The 19343-nt window shown below is 52.7% G+C and overlaps 5 protein-coding genes across 5 annotated transcripts; 4 read left to right on the forward strand and 1 right to left on the reverse strand.

Moving 5' to 3' along the window:
- Nucleotides 1-3283: 3283 nt before the first annotated feature.
- Nucleotides 3284-3933, forward strand: HER10_EVM0001054 (uncharacterized protein; the record flags this gene model as incomplete). The annotated part of the gene is made up of 2 exons (XM_035470815.1): nucleotides 3284-3792; nucleotides 3849-3933. 2 exons carry the CDS (start codon nucleotides 3284-3286, stop codon nucleotides 3931-3933), a joined length of 594 nt encoding a protein of 197 aa, XP_035332109.1.
- Nucleotides 3934-6160: 2227 nt separating this feature from the next.
- Nucleotides 6161-9058, forward strand: HER10_EVM0000129 (polysaccharide deacetylase). The gene is made up of 2 exons (XM_035469924.1): nucleotides 6161-8258; nucleotides 8323-9058. Exons 1-2 carry the CDS (start codon nucleotides 6912-6914, stop codon nucleotides 8878-8880), a joined length of 1905 nt encoding a protein of 634 aa, XP_035332001.1. The 5' UTR covers nucleotides 6161-6911; the 3' UTR covers nucleotides 8881-9058.
- Nucleotides 9059-10081: 1023 nt separating this feature from the next.
- Nucleotides 10082-11628, forward strand: HER10_EVM0000875 (uncharacterized protein; the record flags this gene model as incomplete). Its single annotated transcript, XM_035470642.1, has 5 exons — nucleotides 10082-10372; nucleotides 10446-10600; nucleotides 10647-11159; nucleotides 11278-11291; nucleotides 11321-11628. The coding sequence occupies 5 exons, from the start codon at nucleotides 10082-10084 to the stop codon at nucleotides 11626-11628; spliced, it is 1281 nt and encodes a 426-aa protein (XP_035332093.1).
- Nucleotides 11629-11989: 361 nt separating this feature from the next.
- HER10_EVM0012517 (uncharacterized protein) lies at nucleotides 11990-14689 on the reverse strand (the record flags this gene model as incomplete). The annotated part of the gene is made up of 3 exons (XM_035481911.1): nucleotides 11990-12356; nucleotides 12411-13113; nucleotides 13168-14689. The coding sequence occupies 3 exons, from the start codon at nucleotides 14687-14689 to the stop codon at nucleotides 11990-11992; spliced, it is 2592 nt and encodes an 863-aa protein (XP_035333519.1).
- Nucleotides 14690-16094: 1405 nt separating this feature from the next.
- Nucleotides 16095-18634, forward strand: HER10_EVM0010491 (calcineurin-like phosphoesterase). Its single transcript, XM_035479948.1, has one exon. It carries the CDS (start codon nucleotides 16327-16329, stop codon nucleotides 18250-18252), a length of 1926 nt encoding a protein of 641 aa, XP_035333253.1. The 5' UTR covers nucleotides 16095-16326; the 3' UTR covers nucleotides 18253-18634.
- The last annotated feature ends 709 nt before the right edge of the window (nucleotides 18635-19343 follow it).

Here is a 19343-nt window from a genome sequence, read left to right on the forward strand (position 1 = left end):
GCTGACATAGAGACCTGCCTGCCTCTTACATGTTCAACCCCGAGCACGCATGGCCACCAGTGGTCATTTTGCTCGGGACTGAGAGATGAAGGCCATGCTGCAGGTCAGACAACGCCGCCGAGACCTGCAGGATGCCGATTCTTCCGCACAGCGACGAGCAAGGAACATTGAGTCTAAATATTTGGCCTGCCACAACACCTGGCACAGGCTGCATATGGTCCGCTTGTCTCTGCTGGGAAGGATCAATAAAACCAGCCCCTCCATGCAAGTTGTCCTTCATGGTCATAGCCTGTCACGTAGAACGTGGCCAATAATGAGGAGGAGTCCGCGCCAAAAGCAGATCAGGCGCACCAAGTCTGTCTGGCAGCTGAGTCGATGCCTATCAGGCTTTTTTTTGCCTCACTGGTTCGCCAACGGTATAGCAGTTAAAACGATGAGATTCGCCGCATTGGGTTTGCCCACCTGGCCTCGCCGTTATCCCCGCAAACCTTCTAGAAGCCCCCTTGGATAAAAACACGTTGAGATCGACATCGTTGATACCCCGTGGCTTCAAAATCAAGAAAATCTTCGTCACTACCTCAAGCGCCTAGTCGAATTGAGAGTCTAGAGCATCTTTATCCCTCAAAACCCGGGTCTTGGCATGAAGTTCTCTCACTCTAAACCCTTCACTTGTCGTTCCTTTAGTTCTCAATCGAAGAAAGATGAAGCAAGACAACGTAATTGCAGAATTCAAGCGATACGTAGATCAGTATGTCTCCGAGCATAGCTGTCGTGGCATGAGAGGGTACGAGGACGGGCTTGTTGATTTTGTTCCCCGATGCGCGCTGGATAGTTTCTGGGTGGCGGAGAATGTGGAAGGCGTTCTCCTTGGTCGAGAAGACTGGATCAAAGACAGCACTTCCACTATTCAGGAGGATTACATCCAAGTCTTCTCCATCCTCGTCTACATGTCGCAACCCCAGCACATTTCGCTATTCACAGGAGAGTCTATTCATGACGGATTACTACCACTGAGAGAGACACCTCATGCGTTTTCCGAGGCCGCAGAGAAAAGTATTTTTGAGGAATTCGAGAAAGAACAGTGGAGATTCTGCCCCTTTCTGTTCAATACCGAAGGGAGAGGCAAACCTCACAAACAACATCTCCCACCGCTACAGATCATCCCTATCATCGCCAAAGAACAGATCAAACACTCGGGGATCACCTACGACGACAGAGTCTGCGTTTTCCGAGTAACGCTACATTCGCTGTGCTTTAACCAGGAGGTAAAAACACACTGCCATGCAATTGCTAGACTGAAGAAAAGACTCGGATTCTGATCTAGTTCTAATAGGAGGTGGTCTTCAAAACCTATTATGGAGAAGACCCAGAGGTGATTCAAACCTACGAAAATGAAGTGAATATGTACACGCAGCTGGACGCACAGCCGGCTCTGTACGATTCTATGTCCATCATTAGATATTTCGGCTCATTCGAAATTCCTGGTCTACGAACCGTAATACTTGAGTACGCCAGAGGCGGGAATCTGAAGTCTTTCTTCGAATCATATCCTCCTCCTTTGGCTCGTTCAGACCGCGTCCTTCTCTGGAACAACTTGATGAATCTATTGGGCGGTCTGCACGCAATTCACAATCTCAAGGAAACTCAAGGAGGCAAGGGGTCCTGGGGACTCAGAGGGTCTGTCGCCACAACATTATCAAGCTTGACCATTTTCATGTTTAGCTAATTATCTACAATCATAGAACTCACCAGGATATCAGGCCGCAGAATATCCTGGTCTGCCCTGATCAGTCTGGCAACGTATACGCTGCAAAATTCAAATTTGTGGACATGGGAACTGGTCATATTCGTAGATCAAGAAACCAAGGGATGGAACTGAACGCCGACGACAACTGGGGTAACGGGATGTACAGTAAGCGCTTGCTATGTAAATGACTGACATCACACCTTCTGGATCAGCTGACTTTGGATTTTTTAGGTGCTCCAGAGGCTTACAGGGATTATGGAGACTCCAGGGAAATTCGATGGGAGAGCGATGTATTCTCTCTCGGAGCCGTTGCCAGCGAAGCTCTCGTCTGGACAAGGTGGGGAGAGTATGGACGTGATCTTTACCAGAAGGATCGAATTATTGAGACTCGCAGGTCCCGCTTAAAAGGAGGCTTTCATGAGGGATCTTTCCATGACGGAGATCCAGACGGCCCATGCCTTCTGAACTCAGTTGAAACATGGCTTCAGAGAGCAAGTAGCTTCGCTGGGGAAGAATCTCATTGGTTTTTGGCAGTGAGCGGATTTCTGCTTACCCGCATGCTCTCTATGAACCCAAGAAAAAGGCTGGAGGCCATTGAGCTTCATGACGAATGGAAGAGCAAAGTCTTTGAAGGGCCTGACCTGGTTCAGCCACACGAAGAACTTTACCCTCTTACAACCAGATTCTCAGGGCCATATTCTGCATTTCGGAGGAGGGAAACCAGCCCGCTGAGTCAACTCCCCGCTGAGAACTCTCCAGGAACAGTGGAGGCAACTCATTTCATCGGATCAAGATCGGAATCCAGTCCTGGAATTATTGTACAGTCGCCGGAAGAAATGCGGAACGAGATCGACCTGGGAAATGCATACCGGCTAAACACGCGAGTGCCTCAGAGGTTCAACACTGTGCCCCCGCGACCGAATCATGGTTCCGAGAGCATTTTGAACCACGAAAATCGCTTGTCTGTTCCAGGTGGTACTTATGCAGCATCTGAAACCTATCATGGACCTTTCAATTGGCACAGAACACCGGAGTCTGGGCCAGTTGATGCCGCAAATGCCCTCAATATCGAAGCTCAGACAAGTACGCCAATGGACGTGGGAAATGAGGCAATGGGGGTACCGGAACAACCAATATCACCAAACGTCGCCAGCAACCCTGCGATGAACGTCTTTCGGAACGAAAGTCTTCCAAGTCGACAGGAGAGATTGCCATCCTACACATCCCAACTCGGACTCTTTCCCCCGAATCAATTTCAATGGAACACGGAACCTAACTCTCCCCATGAAGTCAATGAAGGTGTAATCACAATGGCAGCCATTTACAGCGTGTGCATAGAAGGTAAAGATCGCTCACGTTCGCCATTCCGACGCTCTCCAAGTATGAAGTCTAAATTCAAAGGGAGACCCCTTGAGGCGTTCCCGCAGCTGGTGTCAGCCCTGCAGAAGTTGAAAGGGGAGAAGGGCCGTGATCAGGTAAGGATGAATACATGACCCACACCAGTTTCACTGTGTCCACTGACAGTCATATCTCTAGATGTTTCTCGTGGATGACTCGAGATCCATGGAGCCTCATCAGAAGAAAGTAGCCGCGAGCTGCCAAGTCCTCTCTTACGTGCTCAAGAAGGGAGAGGTTGACCCAAACGCAACCTTTGAAGTCTATTTTACCTCATCTCACCCTCCACTCCAATCAACAAGGACTTCGGAATTGAAAGACAACATTGAAAAAATGCTATTCCATGAAGATCAATGCAACATGGCCCCCAGTTTGGACGAGTTGGTCAGTAAGGCTATCCAGAATAGAAAACCGGTCAGCATATATGTCTTGACGAACGGACACTGGAACCTCAAGAACCGAGAGAATTTCTGCGGTGTAGATGGACCGATCAAACGCTTGGTGACTCATGTTCGACGGACAAACGAACAGCAGAATTGGATCGGTGTCCAGTTCATCCGCTTCTTTGACGGCAACGAGAACCCTGATGACAAGCTCGGGGAGACCCGGTTGAAAGCATTGGATGACGATTTGAAGCAACAGACGGGAATGTGAGTTGATGCCCAGCTTCTTTACAAATCGGTGATAATCACTGACTCCCAACTAGAGACATCGTCGACACACGGAATTTTGACGCAGATGTGCGCAAAATTTTACTTGGTTCAGTCGTACCAGATGAGGATAATTCTTGAAGTATTATCTGAACTTCGATGCACTATAGCTCTGAGGATCCCACCGGCATGGATTGTCACCAAAGGCGCGGCGTTAGGGGCACATTTGTTAGAGAAGTCCATTGTTTTCTGCCTTGGGCGTCATTCATGATGTTGGCGTTGCTGATACTCTCAAGTTTTTCTTCTCTATTGTGCTCCGTATGTGTTGGCAGTATGGGTGGGTAGGAGGGCGTTGCTTATGTCCTAAGCGTTGTGGACAAGTCTATAGACTTTCAAAATTTTGCTCCATAAACGAACTAGCCGACGAGGAAGCCATTTAGTCTTGAGCGACGTTGCATCTATCTGTACCGTTTATGACGGTTGTGACGGGCATTAGGAAAAGTTAGAGTGATATGCGTTCATACTAATTTGGATATCAAGCTTATTTTCAACTTGGGAACAGCGAAAAGCAAAGCATGTGGCCGAAAGTAACTGCGAGATCGACAAGTAACGACAACCCTGCTTGCTACTTTCCTATTGTGGTTCTAGAAGGTGGGCTTTTCAGAATATACTTTTGGCGGACGGCAGACGTGCGACAGGTGGCCTACGGGAGCATTCATGATCAATCGGCAAGAACTCAAATAGAGCAGTGCCGTTAGGTTTCGATAGCGTGTGAAAATAGGCTTCCTACATTCGTCTTCGATGTCCATGCTAGTCAGTTTGCTTGCGCTTTCAGCGAATGTCTTCATCGAAGCCGGAGACAGCGAGTGCTCTGTGTGCCTATTGCACTACAGTATGTCTGTAGCAATCAACGATATGCCGCGTTGAAGATTTTAACAAAGCACTGATCCTATCGCTAATGCACTTTCAAGTTGGTTGTTTACTTATTAGAGAGGGGATCCCTTCAATTTCATCATGGAGAAGCGAGTTGCTCGCAAAGCGCACAGATCATGTCTTTCAGTATGTGCATTGGCCAAGCTCGTTTGCGCCCCGCTGTCTCATGGCGTGGCATCCTGAGTGCCAAGATTAACGGTACGTAGGAAGAGTTGACGCTAATAGAGTCGAGAGGAGAGGCAAGAATAGCATAAAGGGGCGAATGGGCAGTGAAGGCTGGGCGAAAGTTTCTTTTTACGGTGAAGTACAGATGATGAGATACAGATACAGATCTCAGCTATCATCAGCCGCAAATCGACGATAACTTAACGGCATTGAAAACGGGAAATTGAAGTAAGCCTTTCAGTGTCTGAGACTGTGAGACAAGAAGCCGCGCTAGAGGAGTTGTCAGCCACGCCAACGCACCAAGTATCACCATCCAGAAGAAGGAAAGGGCTGCTGAGGTAATGACCAGTGACTCCAACGGTAACATTCTGGACCTTACGAATGCGAGCTTCTGGGAGCCTTGGCTTGCTGTGCGATGAACAGCTCGTCTGCTCCAACAAACAAGCAGCCAACCCCTGTTCTGCCCCTGACAGCTCGCAGCGACGCCCAGACCGACGATCCCTGCAAGCGCACCACCCATCGGCGATGTCTGGACTCTGATTCTCTGAGAGCCTCCGGCGGCCCCTCTCTTGTGCCTGGTGTTGGCTGACGGCGTAGGCTTACACTACGGGCTTGGCCCCCGTCGCCCGTGAAAAGATCTTTGGTTGTTCGTGCAGCAACATCAGGCAATGGAGAGTATCCAACAGGCCTGCGGCGGAAGATTATGTTCGAAAAAGGAAAATGCGACGCCGCAGGGCTGCTTAAATTACCGCGCCGCCCAATGTCGGTTGTGAAATCATGAAAGATGCAGAGGCCGCACTTCATCAAATAGCAATGGGGTTGGTGACGGTCGCCACAATTCGATATGGTGCTGAATCACAAACCCCAAAGTGGGCTCGCCCAATCAAGGCCCAGTGTTTAAACCTTCGGAGAGGCAGAACGAGGCCACAGCTTTCATCTTATATAGATGGCCCATGGAGACCGTCTCCGCGCGCGCTTCGACCAGGATGGACTTCTCCGTTTCGTTCAGCTTCGGGTTTTGTTCCACCTGCCTGTTGAACAGTTGAAGGGTGACCTTGAAAGTTGAAAGAAGGCTAAGAGCGGCGAAGTGCCGGAGCTGTCGGGCCATGCGCGCGTTCAAGTAGCATTAGGCTAGTTAATAAGGATATCGAAGTGGGCTTATACCGAGTCATGCGAGATCTCATTGGTTAGATCGAGGCTTTTGAGATTGACCAAGAACAATTCGAAAAGTCAAACCGGCGGAGACAAAGCGACAACACCTCAACAACCTGCCATCACCTTGGTTTCTCTTAAAAGCCAGACCCGCCCTGATTTGGGATTCAGTATCTTGGCACCTCCGTTTGTTATATCGTCCAGATTGAGCGTCCGCTCGTCGTCATCAAGCGTCGCCAACTGCGGCCGCCACTTTGGTAGGAGCGTGAAGGAGGAGACTAACGGTGACTTGTGAGACGGACTTCAACGGGGAGCACAGAATACCCAACACTGTTGCACGGATGATGGGCCAGCTATTTCAGTGGCCCTTCATCTTATCTCCCGCGACTTGCAGGCCCTTCATGTACGGGACCTTTTCGACCTTTTCTTCCCGTTTCCATTTCCCAGCCAGCTGGGCAACTCTACAGACGCCAAGGCGAGCTAACAAGGTTGCTTTGCTTTTCCTGCAGGGCGGTGCAACGCCCAAGCGAGGAACCCCAACCATGACTCGGCCTTGTTTGGGGAGTTGGGAACTTGGGACTGGAGTTCTTGGCCGTAAACCTTGGCAATTAAAACGGGATGAACATGAATGGGGTTGTTAGTGTGCTGCAAAGCTGACAACCCGCATGGGCGCATAGGGGGGTCCATCGAGACTTGGCATAGTCGGATGGGATATATGGGCGGCTCGCCATGTCGACCTTTGGTAGTTTCTAGTCTTCCTCTTCTTCTTTACTGCTAGTCAACTGTCCGTCTTCTTCTTGTAAGACAACGTCACTCGTTTCTAACTACCAAAGTCATTCTTTACATAATACTAGTCATTCTTTCGCATCATGCATTTCAAGACCGTTGCTACCTCGCTCCTCGTGGCCGGAGCCGCCGCCTCCCCCTTCCGCCGCCAGACCTCGAACGAGACCTTCTGCGATGAGGACCTCCCCGCCCCTCAGCCGAGCAGCACCAAGGCTCACTTCCCGCCTTACCCCGTGAACACCACCATCCCCGGTGTTCCCACTACTCCCGGCAGCTCCTATCCTCCCCCGTCAAACCCCGGAAACGGAGGCAACACTGGTTCCGGCTCAGGATCTGGCTCCGGCTCTTCTGGTTCTGGTTCCGGTTCCAACACTGGTTCCGGATCTGGCTCCTCCAGCTCCGGCTCCAACACGGGCTCCAACACTGGCTCCAACACTGGCTCCAACACTGGCTCCAACACTGGCTCCAACACTGGCTCCAACACTGGCTCCAACACTGGCTCCAACACCGGTTCCAACACCGGCTCCGACAAGGGCTCCGACAAGGGCTCCGACAAGGGATCTGACAAGGGCTCCAACGGCGGTTCCTACCCCGGAGGAGGCAAGCCTGGATCTGGCGGGTCATGGCCTTCCGCTGCTCCCTCCGCTGCCGCCTCTGCTCCCGCCGGCAACGTCCCCTCGTACCCGGGCAAGCCCCCCGCCGGCTCTTCTTACATTCCCTTCCCCCAGAACACCAGCATTCCCACCGCTGCTCCCTCCTTCACCACCGTTCCCGGTGTTGCTCTTCCCACCGAGCCCATCGCCGTTCCCAGCACCACCGTCCCCGCTGGCAGCAACGACACCATCCCGGCCTCCACCTCCAGCACGGCCTCCGGATCCGCCTCCGCCAGCGCTACCGCCCCGGCCACCAACATCCCCTACGGAGTTGCCATTACCAAGTGCACTGTTGAGGGTGACTTCGCTCTGACCTTCGACGACGGCCCGTTCACTTACACCGAGCACGTCCTCGACCTCCTCGCTGAGGCTGGCGCCAAGGCCACTTTCTTCGTCAACGGCGAGAACTTTGGCAACATCAACAACTTCCAGGATGTCGTCAAGCGTATGGTTGCCGACGGCCACCAGATTGGCTCGCACACCTACAGCCACCCCGACCTCGCCACCCTGGGCGACGCCGACATCATCCCTGAGATGACCACGCTCGAGGATGCTCTCATCAACATCATTGGAAAGTACCCCACTTACATGCGCCCTCCTTACTTCAGCTGGAACGACAACACCCTCTCCATCCTGAAGGCTCTTGAGTACCACGTTATCCACGCCGATATCGACTCCCTCGATTACGCCAACAACGCTCCCCTCGGCAACCTTACCAGCGTCGGTATCTTCGAGAAGAGTGTCGACGCCGGTGGTTCCATTGCCCTGGCCCACGAGGTAAGTTTCTTACGAGTCCACTCAAAATTTGACCTTCATGACAGACAGTTAACACCTGCGATAGGTTCACCAGAACACCGCCGAGTACCTCGTCCCCGAGTTCCTCCGCATCATCAAGGAGAAGGGCCTGAACGCTGTCACCGTCGGTGAGTGCCTGGGCGACGCCGAGGCCAACTGGTACAAGACCAAGCGCACCTCCACCCCCACCGCCACCGCTTCCAAGATCGTCGTCTCCATCACCAGCACCGCTACCCCCACCGGCGTCATCGGCCCTGACGGCGCCTGCGGCGGCTCCAACAACTACGTCTGTGAGGCTGGCGCCTGCTGCTCCGAGTACGGCTTCTGCGGCACCTCCCAGGCCTACTGCGGTACTGGCTGCCAGCCGCTCTTCGGCGTCTGCGGTGTCGCCGGCCCCGTTGCCTCCGGCGGTGATGCCACCTCCAGCGCCCCCGCTGCTACCCAGACCGCTGCCACCGGCGGCGTCAGCCCCGACAGCTCCTGCGGTGGCTCCAACGGCTACACTTGCCCTGACAGTACCTGCTGCTCTGAGTACGGCTTCTGCGGAACCACCACTGCTCACTGCGGCACCGGCTGCCAGCCCATCTTCGGCACCTGCTCTTAAGCTGGCTGTCTAGCTGAGGGTCGTGTGCGTGTGTATATGTAATAATGGTTGCATCACGTTGATGTGGTTATGGGACAAAATCTTTCCTTTATATATCCTAGAGCTGTGCATAGAGTCAATAAAGTGTGTATCTACTTCATCTTTGGATATAGCCAAACCTAGCCATCGAATAGCCCGCCCAATATAACGCTCTTCGGCTTCAGTAATCCAATTCTCATGACGCTGTGAACAATCAGCTGTCAAGCGATTAGTTGGGGGCCGAAACGGCCGATTGAAAGTGCTCAAGCAAGCTATGAGGGTGAAAAGATTTATGAGGCCGTCCGAGGAAAGTCATTGCGATTGCGCCACGTAACTAACGACCAGACTACGGATAAGAAGAGTTGGATTGATGAGCCGCCAAGAGACAATGACTTTCGCGAGACTGTTCAGAGACTCGTGAGAAAGTGGTGGGAGCGCACATGGCGGCAATCTCGACGACATGTTTGTCGCGGCGGTAGTTCCTGCAGGAACCCGAGCTGTGCATATCTCGGAGATCCGGGGTATCGACGGCGGGCTGATGCGATCAGCCCCATGCCTTGGCGGGATTTGGACTGGCTATATCTTCCGGGAATGCCCACCTATCATCCCTTCATGGGTCATAACCCGCTTATCGTCTATAATTGGGGTATCTCTGCATTGGGACGAAAGGTGCATTTTGCGGGGTCGGCCGACAGGAAAACAGCAGTGCGGAGGAAGGGAAGGTCATCGGTCGAAGATGTCACATCTAGGGATGTCGTCCATGGAATTCGTGCTTTTGTCCCCCGACGGCGGGTGACCGCGAGGAAGTCCACCAGTTGAAAGAAAGGCCGATATCGGTGGCGCGATATGTATTTCTCTAGTAATCCAATCTTCATGTTCACGGAGTTGCCTTTCATGCTCTTGGCTCACAACTAAGTGCTTCTGCACAAGGAAGGCATCGCCACACTTCTTGATCTAGCTTCGCAGATGTCGTCTCAATTGCCAGCGAGCGACACCCTCGTCGACTACCATCATGCCGAAGCCTCTTGAACAGAGTCCAGGCAACAGCACATGCTTCTCGACGATCGTCGTTATATCTTTATCTATCGATAGCTGTATAAGTTGTATCGACCGGATAGCACTATTCTCTGCTTGAGTCGTCTTCGACTACCCATCGATTCAACTTCGACTTCCAGTTGCCGCAATGCTCCCCAATCTTGGTCTCAGTTGGGCCGTGGTTTGGTTCACCCTACATGGCCTTTCCTCTACCGTCTTGGCTTCTCCGAACAACGTCCTCGAAGATAGAGCCGTTTACACTTGCACCGTTGAGGCCAACAATGACGGCTCCGATGATTCACCAGCTATCCTCGCAGCCTTCAAGGAATGCCGTAAGAATCGCCGGATTGTCTTCTCCAACACGACGTACAACGTTGGCAAGATGATGACCACGACTGATCTGGAGAATACCCAGATCGAGATTCATGGGACATTGGTGGTGAGATTAGACAACCTCGCTACTCCTATCATGAGCCATCTATAGGTACTGATCACTTCTACTTGACACGTAGTGGAGCAAAGACACCAACTACTGGCTTAGCAACCCCCAACCGACCGGTTTCCAAAACGGGTCTGCGGCGTGGTTCCTGGGCGGTAAGAATGTTACCGTTGACGGCTTTGGATACGGAACCTTGGACGGTAACGGACAGACATGGTCAGTATCCCGGTTCTCAACAAGATCCGCCCAACTCGTACTAACACCCTCGGTTAAGGTATGACCTAGTCAAAGGCCAGTCCAACTACCCCGATCGCCCTCATGCCCTAGCAATCTGGAAAGCGTCAGGCATGACAGTGAGAAACGTCCGCATGGTCCAGAGTCAGATGTGGACCATGGCAATCATGCACTCGCAGAACGTGCTATTCGACGGCGTATACATCAACAGCACTACCAACAACGGGTACCCTGCCAGGAATACGGACGGCGCAGACACCATTGACTCGGACCGCATCACGTTCCGCAATATGTACATCCGAAATGGCGACGATGCGATTGCGATCAAGGGCAACTCTACCAACATCCTCATTGAAGACTCTACCATGGATCACTCTTTGGGGATAGCCTTTGGCAGCCTTGGCCAGTATAAGAATGAATTTGAGCGCGTTGAGAACGTCACTGTGAGGCGTATCAAGGGCTTGGGGACTCGATATGGCGCATATGTGAAGACATGGACTGGAGATCAGGTTTCCTACCCCCCTAATGGAGGTGGAGGCGGTGTTGGATGTGAGTGAATCCTAGAGAGCCTAGAAAGCCCCCAAGCTTTCCCCTTGAACCGGAACAAGACTTGCTAATCTGATCCAAGACCTCAAGAAGGCGAGTAAGTCACCTTCTCATCATCACACGAGCCTTCCAAACGCATGTGTAGAAACACACTAATGGCATCTCTAGCCCTCTATGACTTTGACCTCACTGCGACACGAGAGGCACCTTTCCTCATTGGCCAATGTACCAGCTTCAGTGGCCAACAGGGAGACTGCGAAAGCAGCACGTTCAAGATTTCAGACATGACGATTCGCAACTGGTTCGGCGATGGCGCATCTAGTTACGTTGCGGATATGAACTGCAGCCAAGGTTCGGGCGGCTGTGAAGACATCACTATCGAGGACGTTGACTTGAAGAACACTACAACCGGGGCTGATGTTACCAAGTACCGGTGCCGAGATGTTGTCTCTGTACATGGCTTTGAATGTAGCTGAGCGCTGCGAAGAAATCTCAAAGACGATGACGATGCGGGGTGATGGCATCTTCCAACGCAACTGGCTACACTGTTGTCAACCTAAATAGTCTGACATGGACGCGATCTAAAGCTTGCTCCATATCTCTGACATCGGATCAACCGAAGAAAGATCATTTTCATCTGATAATAGTTGTAGATATTTCATAGGTTATTCATCAGGTAATGATCTGAATTCAATTGGAACTAATTCTGACTTTCTGACATGCTGGATCACGACGGGACTCCTATAATGCGAATCTTCGGACACGCTGAGATCACATTGGCGGAATGTCTTACACTATTTAACTTTCTCCTGGAGAAGCGAGTCCTTGAACTGTCTATTAGAATGTATAAGTTCCACTTCCCACCTCTGTAGTTCTTCCAGCTTTGCGCCCCACTGCTGGAATCGTGATCGTTGCGACAGTATTCGGAGGGATAGTGACTTGCAATCTAAAATTGCTAGACTCAAGCCACCACTCGGCCGAGACCAGGCCATACTGGGTGTACAGGGAGCAGGCGGCGTTAGTGAGCATACCTCCAGGAATGGGTGCGATGCTGATTCTTTTGTATCCCGGAGCTGCTGGCGAGATGCCGCCAATTGTCTTATGCATCCAGTCGGCAACACTGCCGTAGGCATAGTGATTAAAAGATGTCATGTCGCCAGGATTAATCTTGCCATCTGGGAGCATACTGTCCCATCTCTCCCATCTATCGCAGGGTCAGTCATGATGTTTTTGTGGAGTAGCAAAATGAAAGTCTTACGTAGTTGTGCCGCCCATTTTCACTTGATACAGCCAACCGGGAACTTCCTCTTGCTGTATCATGCCATAGAATGTATCTGTCGCGTTAACCGCAGAGAGACCGAGGCCAAGATAATGTGTTGCAGCGAAGCCGGTTCCGACTTTGTACTGATTTTGTTCGATAATTACCCGAAGACGTTGCGTGGCGTTTGCAACTTGCGCGTTCGGGATTAGGCCGAAGTATAGAGGCAGGATAAGTCCGGTTTGAGTTTCGCTCACCATAGTACCATCTGTGTTGATCCATGCTACCTGGAACTTCGTCTTGAGGTTACTGTATGCTGTATTATATCGGTCTGCGTCTGCTGTCTCCCCGAGCCATTCTGCCATCTGTGCAGCTAGACCAGTTCCGTGCACAAGGTAGGCGTCGGCAACCAGGAACTTGTTTGTCTGTGAGGCAGCTGGATCCCAGGGCGGAGCAAGAGGATCGAGCCAGTCACCGAATTGAAAGGTTGAACGATCCCAGAGCCCAGTGGAATCACGCCTAACACCGTTATCAAGCCAAAGTTTGACGCCTGTCCAGTGTTCGCGGAGAAGGTCTCGATCGCCAAAGGCTTGAAAGATATTGTATGGGTGAATGACAGCTACGTCACCCCAAATGGCTGTCGGTGGATATCCGTTGGCTGTCCACCCCTGAGGGACATGAGGTATGAGGACGGGAGGAATTCCTTAGCATGTTAGTTAGTTATTAATCAAACAAGCCAACCATTATGCCCTCTTACCTCCAGCATCAGCCTGCTCAGCGTTCACGTCCTTCATCCATCCTTTCCAGAAACCGGAGGTGTCGTAAAGGAAAACACTTGTCGGCCCGAATGCAGTGACATCTCCAGTCCACCCTAATCTCTCGTCTCTTTGTGGGCAATCTGTGGGAATGCTCATGAAGTTGCCCTTCATAGACCATAAGGCGTTTTCGTGCAGCCTATTGAGCTTATCATTGCTGCTCCTGAAGTATCCAGTTCTTGCTAGGTCGGTGTGAACTACCACGGCTGAGACGCTGTTGCTATCGAGCGGCGTTTCCTGAGGCCATCCTTCAACCTGGACGTACCGGAATCCATGATATGTGAACTTGGGCTCCCATGTCAGCTCGCCCTCGCCGTTCAAAGTGATGTAGTCTGTCTGGAGAGCGCCTCGGAGAGGACGCGTCCCAATTTCGCCGTTTTCGAGGACCTCTGCGTGCGTGAGCTTGATCGTTGTCCCACTCGGCCCATCGACTTTAATCTTCAGCCACCCAACGAGATTCTGTCCAAAGTCGAGCAAGGTAGTGCCCTTGGGGCTGGAGGTGACGCTCTTCAGAGTGACTTCTTCGATGCGACGTATTCCAGGACCGTCAGCATGAACTAGATGGCTTGGGCCAAGGGTTGGCCGGACACCTTTCCAAGCACTTTGGTTCTCGAAGCCGGGTGACGACCACCCCTTCTGCACGAGACGCGAGTCAAAGGATTCACCGACATAGATTGAGGAGGAATAAGTGGGAGCTTCGGTAGACATCCAAGTCTCGTCGGTGCCGATGTACTGGATCGTTCCGTTCTTGAAGCTGATCTTGAGTAAAGACTTCAGTCCGAGATCCTCACCGTAGACATTGTTGATTCCGCCGCCCCATGTGAGTCGGCCCGAGAACCAACCTTCCCCGATGGTCACGCCAATGGCGTTATCGCCTGCTTTCAGAAAACTCGTGATATCGTACGTGTCATAAACATGGCGATGCGCGTATGACTGCCAACCGGGAGCGAGAACATAGTCCCCAACGCGCTGTCCGTTGAGCTCTGCTTCGTATACACCGAGAGCGGTGATGTAGAGTCGCGACGATTGAACCTCACTATCGATAGGGAAGTCTTTCCTAAAGAGTGCCGGATGCTGTGTAGCATTACGATCCGCCCTCTTATCCGGCGTCGTTATTGTGAGCGCGCCTTGCCAAGACTCTGGTGAAAGTAAACCGGTTTCAACAGTAACGGACTTGGACCAGGAAGTCTCCGGCTGGCCATTATGCCCATATGCCTTAGCACGTACGGAGGCAGATTCGCCTTCGCTCAGCTGAACAGTAGGCCATGGGACAAATACGGAATCAGCAGATTCGACGTGGAAGACTTCGGTTGTACCTTGTCTCGTAACCTCAAGATCGTACCCGAGTTGTGTCCAGTTAGCGGCGTCGCCTTCAAATCGCCAGGATATCCGGGGCGTAGTCTGGTGTATGCCCAATGCGGAGCGATGTTGCTCGAACTGTAGATCAAAGATACTGACAGACATGGTGCCAGGTGAGGTATGAGAAAGGTGAATGGGTGGCGGGAGATGAAGGAATAAGCGATAATAGTTGCAACTGCTTGACTACATCCATTTATACTTTGCTTCCTGTCAATTTGAATCGATATGATCGGGTGAATATGATGGTCTATAGATGCTCCCCGCATTTACGTCGGCTTAGATAGGGACGAGAACTACCGCCCTGGCATCATGACTAGTAGCTCATTATATGATCCATGCCTTTTAGATTGTATTCGAATTTTATGCGAACTCCAGAGCGATGTTTAGACAGGACTTACATGCGGGGAAGGTTCTGGACTACACGTGGGTAAACTAAGGATCTACTCAAAGTCAACAACGCCGAAGATAGGGTGGAATGTTGCTGAGAAAGGGAAAGTGGAATTGAATACGAGGTATTGAGCTAGCCCAGGTAAATGGGGGAAACGCGCCATTGTTCAAGCTGCTGCGAATGTACAGGTTAGGCAACAACTCGCCGTAACGTAACTCAAGGAGCTGTTCAACAGCTCAAGAGTCCGCTTGGATCAATGTTAGTGCTACAGGGGGTCTTCGCCTTTCTTGAGGACTAAAAGCGCTGTAATAGGTAGAAGCGGAATGGTCGAACCTGGCCAAGACGTCGAGGAGGTACTTCCGGGAACTAGACCTATGGCATCACAGCATTTCCGGTAAAAAGATCGCGACACAGAGTGAGAAATGCAAGGGTGTCACATATGCCGTGTGGGGTTCTCGTATATTGGAGCATTACCCCAGGTGGTTCGCATCAAACTACCCCGACTTCGGGTTATTAATCTAACATAGAGAAATGACATGAGTGCCGAACCCAAAAGTTCGTGCGCGCGCAAAGTTGAGAGGCCCCTCGACTACCTAGGTAGGAGGCAAGGCAGTGAAGGATCCTTAGTGAAAGCCAAGGGAGAGATCGACTAAATTTGGACCGAGATACTCACACTTTCCGAGTTAGAACTACTATTTTTCTCGTTTCTCCAAGAATTCCACTGCTTGAGGCTATTATATAGTATATAGTATAGTTATATCCATGTGGCTGTGCCCCTGCCTGTGGCTGTGGCTGTGGCTAGCCGCGGCTCACAGAATGAGGGAATGTCATCCGGACGGCGGACCTAACGTTAGCCACGGGTACCTACTGGCCCAAGCTCAACTCCCGTTCAGCCAGGTACGTACCTATGCAGGTCCGGGGATCGTTCCGGGCACGTGGATCCGCACCCCCAGCTCTGCCATCTGGTACCATGACAGTTTCAGACACCTCCCAGCTCGTATCTGTTAGTCTTCTACCCCCATTTCGCGCTTATCAGTACAGATAAGCGAGTGGCATCCTAACAAGAACCTTGAGGGATCGTCGCTGACGTAGCGGGTCAGGTTGTCCGGGGCACCCATCGGAGACAGCTTCAGGAAGCTCTCTATCTATCCGCAGCCGCACCTTCAGGCACCCGTGACCGTGACTCGCCAACGCATCACGTTAAGCCGGTCTGGCCTCTCAGCATTCCCAGTCTCCTCCCCCGCAAGAAGGCGAAGCGAACGGGTTGTAGTGTCTATCTCCCCGAGTTCCTCAACTTCTTCTCATTCTTCCTCCCATCACTTAAATCCAGCAACCACATACAAACACCACAGCTATGGCGAAACACCGATCATCACCACCCTCAGTCCTCACGGCCGCGGCCGCAGCGGCAGCTCTCTACCTCCCCCTCGCCTCAGCCGCCCAACCTGGCGCCGCCTCCCCTGTCCCGGCCCCGATGCGCGACCTAACTTGGGGCCAAATCAACTTCCTCCACACCACCGACATCCACGGCTGGCTCGGCGGCCACCTCCTCGAACCACAATACTCTGCCGACTGGGGTGACTATGTCTCCTTTGCCGAGCACATGCGCCGCAAGGCCGACGAGCAAGGTGTCGACCTCCTCGTCATCGACACGGGCGACCGCGTAGAGGGCAACGGCCTCTACGACGCCTCCTCCCCGAAAGGCCTCTTCACCTACGACATCTTCAAGGAGCAGACCGTCGACGTCATCTGCACGGGCAATCACGAGCTCTACCAGGCCGACGCTGCCCAGCGCGAGCACGACATCACGGTGCCGAATTACAGAGAAAACTACATTGCGAGTAACCTCGACTACATCGACCCAAAAACGGGCGACCGAGTCCCGCAGGCCAAGCGCTACCGTAAGTTCAAGACGAAGAATCAGGGGCTCAACGTTGTCGCTCTCGGCTTCCTCTTCGACTTCACGGGCAATGCAAACAACACGGTCGTCCAGCCGGTCGAGGACACGGTCAAGGAGGAATGGTTCAAGACGATGCTGCGCGAGGAGAAGCCCGACCTCTTTGTCGTCATCGGCCACGTTGGCCTGCGCATGCCCGAATTCAAGGCCATCTTCACCGCCCTACGCAAGGAGGCCTGGTTCGCACCCATTGCCTTCTTCGGCGGCCACGCCCACGTCCGCGACGCGCTCTCCTTTGACAGGGAGGCGTACGCCATCGCCAGCGGTCGATACGGCGAGACCATCGGGTGGATGTCCGTCAACAACGTCAAGAAGAAGTCAAAGTCGGCAGACGAGGTCTCGGATGAGGCTGCGGCATCAGTCTCCTTTACGAGAAAGTACATCGACAACAATCTGCTGGGCCTCTACCACCACACCGGCCTCAACGAGACGACCTTCCCGACAGAGCACGGCAAGAACGTCAGCAAGCTCATCACCAAAGCCCGCAAGGCCCTCGACCTGGACTACAAGTACGGCTGCGCGCCCCAGGACCTGTGGGTCAACCGCGCCGCCTACCCCGGCGACGACAGCATCTTCACCTGGCTCGAGACGCAGGTCCTCCCGGACGTGATCCACAAGGACGACAGGAAAGACGTGCCGCGCCTGGCCATCGTCAACACGGGCGGCCTCCGCTTCGACATCTTCAAGGGCGCCTTCACAAAGGACAGCACCTACATCGTCTCCCCCTTCACGAGCACCTTCAAGTACATCCCCGACGTGCCCTACCCCGTCGCCAAGCGCGTCATCGACCTCCTCAACAAGGCCGGCAAGATTTTCCAGGAGACGGCGGGCACGAGCGACGTCCGATTTATGAACATACCCGAGATGATGTACCCCAAGAACGACATGGTCATGCTCGAGACGGAGGAGCAGAGCGCACAAACGGACGGCGAACCCCGCCGCCTGGAACTCCGCCACGCACCCGCCGACAACCAGCAACCTCTTTCCGACAGTGACGATGACGACAAGTCCAAGAAGCCGGACCTCATTGGCGGCTACACCACAAAGGACGACATCGGCACCGACGGCGACGATACGGAACACTCCCCCATTACATTTTACGAGGTCCCCAACTGCATCCAGACGGAGATCGGCTTCCCCAAAGAGGGCGAGCCGGATAAGGTGGACATTGTCTTCATCGACTTCATCCTGCAGTGGATCATTGTTGCGCTCAAGTTCAGCGGGGGCGAGTACAGCGAGAATGACGTGCTGAGCTGGTCCGACGAGACGCTGACGTACAAGATGGGCGAGTGGATCAAGGAGAACTGGAAGGGAGACTGCTGAACGACATGGACTACTTCATAATACAGAGACGGGATCGTCTCCTTGAGATGGTTGATTGCTTGGGTTTTGTTTGCATTGTTTGTTTATTAAGATTGTTTTGTCAAGCCTCAGGTAAATGGGGTCATTCGGCAGGAGTTTTTGTTTTGAAAGGGGTCTGAGCACCTCCCCGATATGTTTGCTTTTCATGGGCCGGGGTTTGCAAGCAATATATGCTCTAGTCTAGACTAGACGAGACTTTATACTAGGTAAGATGTGTACAATGGCACAGAGAGAGAGAGAGCCAGAGAGGGGAGGTTACGGGCACGATTATAAGGTATGCCGCGAGGATGAATGGCAACACAGGGAAATTCTTACACAGTAGACTGGCAATGATCAAGCATAAGACAAACATACTCACTTCCCACGTTGCGTCTGAATGAACAAATGCCGAGTCAGAATCTCCTGTCACCTGGCGCTGGGAAACCTGTGCTCGGTCGCACGTTTTCTGGGGACCTACTACGCTTAGTTCGCTGCTGTCGAGTGTGTGTCGACGGACCTGTCAATGTCACTCACCCACCTGAAGGACGCAAACCGAACCTCGTATCGGGTGCTCACCGGCAGACACGACCATCGTCCGGGCACCGAGTCGATCCTTTCTAGACGGTGGGAGTCTAAAGTGCATGTGGGCAACCGCGATGGTAGCCCTCTGCGGCGAACCTCCTTTCCCATCACCCCTTTGCATGCTTTCGTCGTCTGTCGTGTATTACTGTGGCGCACGGCAGAGGCCGCGAGATGAGGTGAGCCACGCAAGCCAAAAGGCGATTTCAAGATTGACAGAAATATGGTCGTGAGGAGCACCCAGACTCGAAACTTGGTCGGATCTGGATCTCTTCCCAGTAGCGTATGTAAGAATTTTTCTTTCGGTCACCTTTTTTTTCGAAGCCCCCTCTCCAACCGACGATGGTCGAAGCCTGAGCGAACTGCATTAGCTGTGGTTAGCTGGTGCGGGCCGACCTCTTGTCTTTTTTAGGGTGCAGGTGGCGGGCGGCGACGCTATTGACAGAACTCTCAGCTGAAGCGCTGCGCAAAGTCGGAACCGAAAAAGCAGATGC

Source organism: Colletotrichum scovillei (assembly GCF_011075155.1).
Source record: "Colletotrichum scovillei strain TJNH1 chromosome Unknown Contig00006, whole genome shotgun sequence".
Classification (NCBI taxonomy): Eukaryota; Fungi; Ascomycota; class Sordariomycetes; order Glomerellales; family Glomerellaceae; genus Colletotrichum; species Colletotrichum scovillei.

Coding starts and splice junctions, on each gene's coding strand:
- HER10_EVM0000129 (XM_035469924.1), top strand. CDS start 6,912: ATGCATTTCAAGACCGTTGCTACCTCGCTCCTCGTGGCCGGAGCCGCC. Junction 8,259..8,322: donor CCATTGCCCTGGCCCACGAG/GTAAGTTTCTTA, acceptor CACCTGCGATAG/GTTCACCAGAACACCGCCGA.
- HER10_EVM0010491 (XM_035479948.1), top strand. CDS start 16,327: ATGGCGAAACACCGATCATCACCACCCTCAGTCCTCACGGCCGCGGCC.